Source organism: Erpetoichthys calabaricus, chromosome 2 (genome assembly GCF_900747795.2).
Source record: "Erpetoichthys calabaricus chromosome 2, fErpCal1.3, whole genome shotgun sequence".
Lineage (NCBI taxonomy): Eukaryota > Metazoa > Chordata > Cladistia > Polypteriformes > Polypteridae > Erpetoichthys > Erpetoichthys calabaricus.
Window position 1 is genome coordinate 230,366,134 of NC_041395.2, and position 12,118 is coordinate 230,378,251.

The 12,118-nt window shown below is 39.9% G+C and overlaps 1 protein-coding gene across 1 annotated transcript in view; it reads left to right on the forward strand.

Annotated features, from left to right (window-relative positions):
- The window catches only part of btbd16 (BTB (POZ) domain containing 16), a 101,110-nt gene that overhangs the window by 42,451 nt on the left and 46,541 nt on the right, over positions 1-12,118 (forward strand). The window contains exons 4-5 of the mRNA XM_028792567.2: positions 2,599-2,729; positions 9,898-10,017. Coding sequence (XP_028648400.2) covers positions 2,599-2,729; positions 9,898-10,017 — 251 coding nt within the window. The remainder of the gene's footprint in view (positions 1-2,598; positions 2,730-9,897; positions 10,018-12,118) is intronic.

The window sequence follows — 12,118 nt, forward strand, 5'->3', positions numbered from 1 at the left end:
TATATATATATATATGGATTTATATATATGGAAGTGAAGGTCTGTGATACAGGTTGCATATTTGAAGGGAGAAAATGATTCACGCATCCTAAAATAATTTTTTTATTCATAAGATTAAGGCAACCTGCCAGGTGTCATCATCAGAGGAAAATGTTTAGACATACAGGACATATTCTTAGTATCGGCCCTTAATTTTACTTTCACAGTGTCTCAGTTAAACGTGTGTCCAGTTAAACTTGTATGTGTATAAATCAGAGACTGTGGGTCTTTCATTCTGACAGCACTACAATGTTCCTGTATATGTGTTGTGAGTCTTTTAGATGTTTGTCCCACGTATGCCACAGGGCATGCTCTGCAAGGAATGCTGTAAATTGCATTATATTGTGGAACTTGATATATTGTGGAACTTGACACGTTAGATTTATCCCACACACATTTATTGAGGTTTTCCATCACAATACTCAGTACTCAACAGCCCCAATACCCCACAGTTCTGGCCAACACAATGCCTTTTTCTTTCTCTTCTTCCGGCCGCCTCCTTCTCTCCTCCAGAGACCTCATCCATCTTCCACCCGATTCAAGTCATCCTCTGAAGGGAGGCGGCCCCTTTAAATAAGCACCCGGATGTGCTCAAGGTGTGTTCCCGGCAATCTCCCACCGACACACCCCAGTGTGGCGGAAGTGCCGGCTGTATCCCCGGAAGCACTCCGGGTGTCCCTTCTTTTCTTCCCCCCAGCTCTTCCGGGTGTGGCTGAGGTCTATGGTGCTACTGGTTTTGGGGTTCCCCCGGCGGTGACCACGGGCCCCTACAGGGTCTTCTCGGGCATCCCAGCTGGGTACCACCCCCATCCGGGTACCACAATATATATATATATATATATATATATATATATATATATATATTCACGGCATTCGAAGTCTGTGTCACAATCTGATTGTATGGGTGGTTACCTACCAGGTAACGCTTTGTGGTTGGCCAGCAACCTGCTAACATCTGCCACGGTGCCCTCAGTTTGTGAAGAGCAGATCATAGAATGGTTGAAATAGTTTACTGTCAAATAAATGCAAAGAGTACACGACACGTGTTTCGCCCTCATTCTGGGCTCATCAGGTGTACACACTCCACTGCACTCCCTCTCGGGAATCGAACCTCGGACGTCAGCGCCAGAGGCGATGCCCCTAACGTTGCGCCACAGCGTGTGGTTTGTTTATTTGACAGCATGTAGATCGGGGTAATTACATTCACGGCATTCGAAGTCTGTGTCACAATCTGATTGTATGGGTGGTTACCTACCAGGTAACGCTTTGTGGTTGGCCAGCAACCTGCTAACATCTGCCACGGTGCCCCCAGTTTGTGAAGAGCAGATCATAAACAAACCACACGCCGTGGCGCAACGTTAGGGGCATCGCCTCTGGCGCTGACGTCCGAGATTCGATTCCCGAGAGGGAGTGCAGTGGAGTGTGTACACCTGATGAGCCCAGAATGAGGGCGAAACACGTGTCGTGTACTCTTTGCATTTATTTGACAGTAAACTATTTCAACCATATATATATATATATATATATATATATATATATATATATATATTTATATATATATATATATATTCTAGTATGTACTATCATAGTGAAATAGCCATTTATTAAAATGGGGATAAGGGAACAATGGTAAATGCATTGTACATTTACTAACCTCTTTTCACCGGATATGCCTTATATCCCTATTTCTTTGTTCATTTTCTTGCCTTGGGCATTCTAGCCTTTACTGTTCTCTTTCTTTGTGCTTCTTGATGCTTTTCTTCGCTGAACATTTCAGCCCTGTTGCTGACTCCGTATGCACAAATGTAGGCCGCACAGCTTACTTCTTATGCCTCTTACCTTTGTTCACTGGACACTCCTACCCTCTTGTGGATGTCGGTTCACATTACACCAGGGCCAGGCTATGAACGTAATACGGATGAGCGCGTCATTGCTATTAAATATAGACAGACAGATATTTATGTACATAGATATATAGACAAAGGACAATAACAAACAGCATAAGTAAAAACAGCACCCATCTTTTTGGTTGACTATTGGTGTAAAGGTTTGTCCATCAAGGCTGCCATTTGTTATGATCATTTGTCCCTGATCAAGTATTTAGATGGTGCAGGAGGAGACATCTCAGGATTTCAGTTCGTGATTGATCATTTTATTAGATGAGACCCAGAAGCTGCATTCCAAAGAGGCCCTGTGGAGAGAAAACTGACACTCTTGCTGGAATTAATTGTGTCTGGCAGTTTGCTTTTTTAGCAAAGTTCTTAGTTGCCAAAGCATAACAAAATAAGTAAAGTCAGTCTGTCCTACAATGTGATGGGATGGCATCTGACTGAGTGTTGGTTCCAGCCTAGTGACAAGATTCAGCCCACCATGACCTTATAATTTGATAAAATGTTCTTAAATTGATGCTATTTCAACTTAACTTTTGACTCTTTGTAAATCTGATATTTTTTATTATGTTATTTTTTAAAACTAGGTCATTCCAATTGATTTGAAATCTTGTTTTTAAAATTGCTTAAAAATAAATGCCAGTAAGACATTTTTTTGGCCATTTCACAGTTTAAAGAGGACAACCTAATGATGACCTGTGAACAATGGCTTGAGCTCTACTTGGTTCCTCATCTTCAATCAAAGATACAGCTACGTGAGCTTTCACAGGACCTTTTACTCACAACTCTCAAGTCTCCAAGGTTAGATGTCACTTATACCATCTTTGTCATTGTGTAGATGGCCTTTTTGGTTAAAAGCAGTTGACATTGGACTTCTGGCTATGATCAGTTTTCTAAATATGATCAGAAATATTACAATAGGTCAATTGTGTTTGATTGTCCACCTATTCATTTACCTATTTTTGGGTGGATATTTAGGGTTCTGAGCATTAAGGCTAGGATTGTAAGTGGGAAATGTAAAGACTTAAAGAAGAATAAATGACTAGAAAGAGAAAAGACCTGGTTGCGAGGAGATACTAAAGAATAGCAGTAGCTCAGGTAGAGATGGGAGAGAAGATCATTGTAGAAATTAGGTGAAGCAAAAATCAAAGTTGAAAATAACCATTGCTAAAAAGGTCACATTTTTAATGAGAATATCCTAAGCTCTAACTACAATATCTGAACCTGTGGTCTTCAGCTCTTTTTTCACAAAGCAGGATCTCTAACCTGTATTATGATTATCTAATCTCAACTCACGTTTTCTACATTAGGGAATAAATAATCTAGCATTTGTTGAATTCTGCTTCACAATGATAGAAGGAACTGATGAAAAACTACGTCACTGACACATTTCAGCTCTTCTTGTGGTAACTCAAACCCTAAAAACCAGAAGGAGTGTGCTTGTCCTGCTTTCTGATATTGAAAATTAAAACCAAGCAAGCTTTTTCTTTTTTGCACCACATACCTGAATCTGTCATAGGTCGCCTGTGATATGTGTTGTGAAGTCAAACTGCAGTCTGCCACTGTCCCCAAAGTAGACTGTGCCTGGGTGGATGCTTGAAGCCAGAAGCAAGATCAATATGGCTATCTCCCTCCCACTCCACTCAGTGAGTGAAAAAACAATGCTGAGTCACATGTGTCATTAACTTTTTTCAAACTTCTTCTTTGCCATAATGTAGGTATTACAATATGTTATCATATGTGCTCTTAACATTAACACCGTGTACTCATAAGATGACTCCACAGAACCAGAAGAAGGGCTCACCAGATAATCAAATCATAATGACTGCATTCTTATTTTAGTGTAAACAATGCATAATGTAAAACCCACAACATTAATATAAAAGGATTCAACTCACTAACTACAGAATCATACTTTTTATTTCAAAACTAACTTGAAAGTGTTCATGACTATAATTACAAATGCAGAATTGGAAAAGTTCCTTCTTTTGGTAGAGGTGATGGACTTCTTATTTTTGCAGCAACGTATTCTGTGGTGTGAGCTTGTTAGCAGGCATGTCGACACAGACACAATCCCACAACACTCATTTGGACAGATCTTGTCTGCTTAGAATGTGCGTATTTTTCAGTATTGCACCTTGCTAGTTGCACAATGGTACCTATTGACTGCAATTTGAAATTACAAATTGTCTAAAATAAGACTTGTAAATTGGGGCTGATATATGGAGGAATGGGATGTCTGGTTGCCGTATTGGGAATCCTAAAGCCAATGTCACTTTATGTGACTTCTAGGTATATCAGATGTGCTGACTTTAGTTGTTGATCTTGTTGCCAGAACATGTCACCATTAAATGACTGAAAATCGCTGGGGATGTCACATTTAGTGGCTGCATGCTGACCTGCCCTTCAAGCACAGTTGTGTTCATCCCTTTTTGCAACAGCCCATAGTGTTCTGCCTGATGGAGCCTCCGCTGTATGAATGATTAACAGGTATAATGAGTCCTATGCCCTTTTTATTCCTTTTTCCATTATGTCATGGTACCTAAAAACGAGAAATATGTCAAGCTTCTATTCTGTTTATGATGTCCAAAACACCCGCATTCCTTATTACTCGTCACTGCATTTAATGTATTGTACTTCATGAACACAAGCCCATCACTGCGACTAAAGACAAAATGTCAGAGAGTGTCTTAGACAATTTAGAGTGAATCACTGGGCATGTCGCATTACACAGGAGTGCGCCTCTGACTTCCTCTGAGATTATGTAAATGAAAATCACTAGAAGTTGGGCGGAGTGGTGGCTCTGAGGCTAAGGATCTGCGCTGGTATCCCGAAAGTTGCCAGTTCGAATCCTTGTCACTGCCAAAAGAGATCCTACTCTTCTGGGCCCTTGAGCAAGGCCCTTAACCTTCAATTGCTCCAGGGGCGCTGTACAATGGCTGACCCTGCGCTCTGACCCCAAGGGATATGTGAAAACTAACAAATTCCTAATACAAGAAATTGTATAAGGAGAAATAAAGAACAAAAAAAAATGTGACATGGCCTTAAAAGCAGAAAGAAGTCTGATTTTCCTGTTATAAGGCCAAGCTTCTCAGTTTTGTACCCTCTTGGGCCTTCTGTTTGGATGAGGGTTAGAGCTCCAATATTTACAGTGGGCTTAAAATGTCCATGTAGTCAACAATGTTAGAACACCAACTGAGGTATTTTAGCAAATCACTTTTGGGATAGGAAGAATTCAGAATGTCCAGTGGAAGTTAATGTTTGATTGGTATCACTTGTTGATCATATCGCATGAGAGTGGCCATGTTTAGACATTCAAGTGAGAATTTTGTCGTGAACTTGGTCAGTTCTTAAAGCCACATTTGTAACAGGAACTTTAAAACTCATTGGCACATTCTGGAAGTGAAGTCATTCCACTGCCCAAACACAAATGAATATCATTTGGTGAAGGACAGTAATGGTAGACAAACATTTAATGGGATATCCCTCCTCATATATCTTACACCAATTAAATGGTCAGCTTGCATATGGAATGAAAGAGTACGGGCTTATTGTTTCAACTTATGTTATGTTACACTCAGCGTTAATTTGCATCTTAATTCATAATTCGCCAGTCTCCTTACTCACTCACTCACTCACTCACTCACTCACTCACTCACTCACTCACTCACTCACTCACTCACTCACTCACTCACTCACTCACGTCCGTCCGAAGCCAAATGCGCAGTCGCCTTCTGCGCAGCTGCCCGAAAAACCTTACGAGACCGACATCACGGCAGGCGGCGGATTTACGGCCGCGAAAATTCAAAGAGAAAGGCGACTTCGATTAAAGCTCTAGAGGCATGAAAGGCGATTTCGACTATAGCTCGAGGCTTAATTACGCATTCATTCAATACACCTATATCAGGTTTGTGGTGCGGAATGCGCAGTCGCCTTCTGCGCATGTCCGAAGCCGAATGCGCAGTCGCCTTCTGCGCAGCTGCCCGAAAAACCTTACGAGACCGACATCACGGCAGGCGGCGGATTTACGGCTGCGAAAATTCAAAGAGAAAGGTGACTACGGCCGCGAAAATTCAAAGAGAAAGGTGAATTCGATTAAAGCTCTAGAGGCCTGAAAGGCGATTTCAACTACAGCTTGAGGCCTAATTACGCATTCATTCAATACACCTATATCAGGTTTGTGGTGCTTATATTTATTATATATTATACTATTCCACTCGTGCCCGTTTCATCTTATGTTGTCGAAACGGGCTCTTTGTCTAGTTAATAATAAAAATCCAGACAACTGCTGATCATCAGATGAAGAGCAAGAAACAAAAAGTATTTATTCTCACCAACTGCCCCATTTGCACGAGACACTTCAGAATCTGACATCTGGCATCTTACCATTTGAAATGTTTAGTTATAAAGGTTGAGCTCTTTGACTCCTTCTCAAAGCACTCAACATTTGGTTCATCCATGAAGCATCATCAGTTTAGACATTGAAATTGACTTTGCTAAATGTTCATTTCTGTATATTTTGATTAGCTATTCCTATTAATTTTATACTTAATCTATCCATTATTGATCTACTGTGCTAATGTGACCTTTACTGTGCTATGTATCAAATTCATTGTCATTTTACTCCTATCAGTTCATTTTTACATTTGTGCACTATTCCTATTGTTTGTAATATATAACAATTACTTGATTTAATTTTCGTTTCTTTTCTTCTCTGCTTTGCATAGTGCCCTGTATGGAAAGTAAACTTTGATTATTATCATTTCTAGTTAGTTAAAAGTAGTCTAAACAAACCTAAGCATTGCTATTGCTCGTATCACCACCATAATTAATTTTTGCTGAAAATGCTTGAACGCCACTGTTCACATTTTCTTCTCTTCAGCATCTTAGACAGTATGCTCAGTATGTTTTCTTCTCTGAAGCACTCCTCTCCACTCACATCTTTGTCAGATGTATGTTTTTTGACACAATATATGGCATTATGGCCTTAAGGTTTAATAAATTCTTCTGAGATTATTTGAAATCTTTACTTCCCTAGCTAGAGTTTCTAATGGTTTGTTTATGAGATCATTGAATTGCTTTTGGAACTCTAAATAATTTATCTCTTGTAGCTTGATAGGAGGGTTATTACATTGATGCCAGATGTCTAAGTTATGTATTCAATTGTAGGTTCTGACCATTTCTCTCTAAGATGGTAGGTAGGTGGTAGTTGCTGTTGTTGTCTCATTGCAGACTTGATTTGAGTCCTGCACCCATTCGCTTTCTGTTTACATCAGTACATTCATAACGACTGTGATGAGAACTGGCCATTCATCTCAATCAGCTCATCCATCCCATTTGCCCTGATTGTTTAAAATAATATCAAGTTGAGATTTATTCCTTGTGTATGTGGTTCCTTGCATGAAGAAAACTTTCTAATATTTGTACAAGATCTGCCCTTAGCAAGTTTCCAATCATGTTCCCATGTTCTTACTGTAGGAAAGTAAAAACTTGGGTCTACTGTACTAATTCCTTTCATAATCTGAAACTCTTCGATGATGTCCTCTCTTAATCTTTGTTGGCTTAAACTAAAAAGGTTTAACACCTTTAATCTCAAAACAGCATATTCTCTTTGTGTTTCATGTGGATTTTTATCAATATACTTCAGTTCCCTTCCATAACATTCCCACTGATAACGCTACATTTGTGAAATGTGCCCTTTGATAGACTAGCATCTCATCCAGAGTCGATTCCTATCTTGTAGTCTGTAGTGTGAGGATAGGCTCCAGCCCCCATAAACCCTAAACGTCGCTCTGGCTCACTTTATCACTTCCAAAGGGATATTGCTTACTGAGGTAGAGCCCAGTCTAACAACATGGTGTGTCCATATAGTCCATCACAAGACACACTTACTCATACAAATCAATCCATAGACATATGGGCAAAACTTGCAAAATCCAAGCAGACAGTAGTCAGGTTAGGAGTCAAAACTGAGACACTGGCGCAGGCTCCACATCACTACACCACACAAATTAAGAACAGACATATTAAATAATGAATGTATAAGTATGTGGACTGTAGGGATCTTCCTACTCCAAAAACCCAGAACACAACTGCTAAATACACAAGTTTCTGTCCAAAAAACTTGTTAATTTTGTACACACAACCTTAACAGGCTTTCATCCACATCTTTTCCACAGCACAGTATTGTCCCTTTTCCTCTTCTACTCCCCTCCAGATGATTTTGCCACTATGCCTATCTCAACTTTGACTAACCACGCTGAGGATGAGAAGCTTCTTTTCCAGCTGGACCTGGATGCACTTCCAGTACATCACAATTACAACTGGGAAATACTTCCGGGTTAGGTGGAACCTCAAAATGACAAGACCGCCTCCCTCCAGTAGCTCCATTTAGTGCAGGGGTGTGCAAAGTCATTCCTGGAGGGCCGCAGTGGCCGCGGGTTTTTATTCCAACCCAGTTGTTTAATTAGAAAACAATCCTTGCCAATAATTACATTTCATGGCTTGTTAGTGCTTTAACTCTGCTATGTCAAGTCATTCTCAAATCCTAGATTTTTTTTTCCATTCTAAAGATATCCAAATATTTTGAAGTGTAAAACGGATGGGTAATTCTCAATCCTTGACTTTTTTGTCTTCTCTTTCCTTCCAAGTATTTAATTAAACCAAATAGTGCATGATAAATACACACAGGTGTAAAGGGTAACAAGCAAAATGGATAACTGCTGGTTTCTTTTGTCATTTGCATCTTATTGCTAATAAGGAGCAATTAAAAACCAAGAATGCAGCTGTTTAAGACTTAAATAAGCAATAAGGGTTCAAAATCTTAACGAGGGAGATAACTAAAATGAAGCAGAAGTGTTTCTAGAGCAATTAGTGCTTCTTATTAAGCAATTGGGTTGGAACAAAAGCCTGCAGCCACTGCGGCCCTCCAGGAATGACTTTGCACATCCCTGATTTAGTGGTTCTACAACACTTCTAGTATTTTGAGCTACTGACCAGGAAAGGTCGAGATGCAAGCCCATCCATGCTCCTTGTTACAAAGTGTAATATTGGCTGTTAAATGTCCATTGGGTGCAGACTAACAGACAAAAGCAGCTGAGTGCACAATGTTACTAGCAGAAAGCAGGCAATATTTCTTGCAAAATGTTGCAATCATAATCAAGAAATAATGCAATTCTTTTGTGAAAGAATACAATTCCAATTTTTTGAGTCACAGGAATAAGCTTTCTCATTCATTTAAAAATAAGTATTTGTTTGATAACTGACAATTCATTGTTGGCTTGTTTGCAGCTTGTTTAAATCCAACCTCCATTTCTCATCTGGTATTATTAAAAAAAAGGGTAAAAATGAAAAATAATGAGTGAGACATGAGGAATGACAAGTAATGTGTGATGAGTGAAAAGTTAAAAGTGATGAGTAATAAGTGATTCATTATGAATGGCAAGAGAGTAGTGATGCACTACAAATGGTGTGTCATAAGTAAAAAGTGATGAGTGGCTTGTGGCGAGTGACAGATGATACACGACATAGGTTAATACTGATCCTTAGAGACAAGAGAAGTGAAAAATGGCCATGCCCTAAAACAGACTGGGCCCAGATAATGAATATCTGGATTGCTTCTTTTTGTGCACTTGGGGTTGCTCAGTATCTAAAATAAAAATGGACTGATGACGGTTAATTGATTGTCTTCTACATGCCACAGACCTGCACATTAGGACAATAAACTGGCTTGGCATGAATGAGCGTTTGTGTGTGCTTGTATGCCTTGTGATGGATTTGTGCCCTCTTCAGGCTTTGATTCCCAGAGTGTGCCCACTACTGCCAGGAAAGACCCTTCCCATCCAAGAGGGTTTGGAGAGCAACATCAATGAATGAATGATAGCTACAAAGAATGTCCATTTATGTTTAGGTCCTATCACTGTCTGTTCTTCATTTACTAACTTGTACTTTTTCTGCTTCTTCTCCACAGATTGTTCACATACAGTGAATATCATGTTTTCAGAACCCTCCTCTACTGGCTTTTTTTAAGACTGAACCCAACTGTACAGATTATGCCGTCACACAGTTCCATTTTAACATATTTTGTCAGGTACTGTATTGTTCAGAATGAGTTTGGTATAATAAAAAAAATTAAGAGACACCCTCTACTGAAGCTAAAATTCAACAATGAAAACCATCTGATCTGAAATGAAACCTACAATCATTACTCAATTAGTTGAATTCTTATTTGGGTCTTTTGTTCATTCTTAATCTGCCATTAACTCAGCTGTCAAATAACAATCCATCTATACTGGATTTAACCAAACGCTTTGGGAATTGTGAAAAATCACAATAGTGACCTTACTGACACAGTGAGGCTCTGGGAATAATTGAGAATTAGGGAAGAGGGCTTTCATCCAACGGGGTAACATCTTGCCTCATGTCTACCAGCCTACTGTAAGCCGATATTGTCTTGTCTAATCAGATTAGCCATGGCGCAGCGTGTCTCCTCATTTCCAGTAAATGAGTCAGTACAGTCTGACGCTCAGACATGATCCAAAAAGAAATGCACCCTGCAGGCTCTTCTGTTGCTGCAGGTACTTTCACAATGTCAGTCCCATATGTTTTTGTCTGGCTTCTTTAATGACAGAACATCCTCATTGTTCATTTGATTTTTAATATTTCTGTTTAAAATAGCCAGCAAATGTGCAAGATTTAAGTCACAGTTCAATTAATCTTACAGTTAATATTAATCATATAGCTCATTTCTTCAAGAGGCCCTTAAAATGTCAAGAGCAATATGGCCATCCCATCTTTGCAGTCTCCGTCAGTGTAATCTCTTTTTTGCGTAAAGTATCTTGTCATTGTGCTCGCTGTGAACAGTAACATAACATAACATAACATTCTCAGACCTGATTGATTCAAGTCAGTCCACAACCCTGAAAGCATCAAGACGCATAGCAGGAACCAACCATGACTGGTCCCACAATAACCTTCACATTTTTGGGATTCAGCAGAAAAAACATATAGATGTGGATTAACACTATACAGATAGAAACCTGGTGTAGAATCTGTGACTTAGACAGTGGATCAGCACTGTGCCACCTGCTGTGAAAGCTGTTATATAAAGCAGAAATTGAACAATTGAAGGAATTATCAATCTGTTGTGTGAGTAAGGCCTAGATGGAATGCAGGGACATGAAAATGTTTACTCACACACTGGCCCTTAAACTGTCCTCAATTATCAATAGCAAGTTTATGCAGTAAACTTTCAAGTAAACTTGCCAGGGTGCTATGAGGCAATAACATTAGGTGCAGCACTGCCATACCAGTATCAATCAATGAATAAGTAAATGTTTATTTCATAGAGAATAGTTCATTGTTGGTGGTGCAGTGTTTAGTGATGCCGCCTCACTAATCCATTGTCTCAAATCTCAATCCCATGCTTAGTCGTTGTTTGTGTAGAGTCTGCACATTGTTCTCATGGCTATCTGGATTGTGGATGCTCCAGTTTCCTCCCACACCTCTAAGAAAATGCAGATTAGGTTCATTGGTAATTCCAAAATTGTTCTGGTGTGGGTATGCGAGTGAGTGGGCAGAGCAGTGAGCTGGTACCCACCTCCAGGTTACTTTCTGTCTTCTCCCTGGGTTTTTGGCATAGGTTCCAACACCTCCACCATCGTGAATTGAAAAAAGTGGGTTTGAGAATGGTATGTTATGCTGTCTTTCATTTTGAGCAATCTTGCAAAATACCAAAAACCAACCATTCCAGTTCAGGTTTACTAGGGTCATAGCCTATCTTATCAGCACCAGGTACCAAACAGGAACCAACAAGTCCATCAGAGGGCACTCTGAAGGAAAATACTGAGAGAACATAAGAACAGAAGAAAAGTAGAAATGAGAACAATTCCTTTAGCCCTTGCTAGCAGGTCAGTTATCATGGAAGGAAAACCAGAACACCGTCAGAGAAACGCACACAGACATGGTGGGTCAGTGACTGTGTTCTATGAGCTTGTGAGGATCCTGTGCTGATCTGGTCTTAGTACTTATTGATAATAACAAGACATAACCCTGCAGTGAGCCCCAGAGCTGTGTACTAGCAGGGGACCAAGACAAGTCTAAGTGTACTTGCAGTGAGCTTCTTGGAGTTGGAGATGGGGAACAAAGCTGTGTACTAATTTAGACCACCTCGTGAGCACGTCTAACAGACT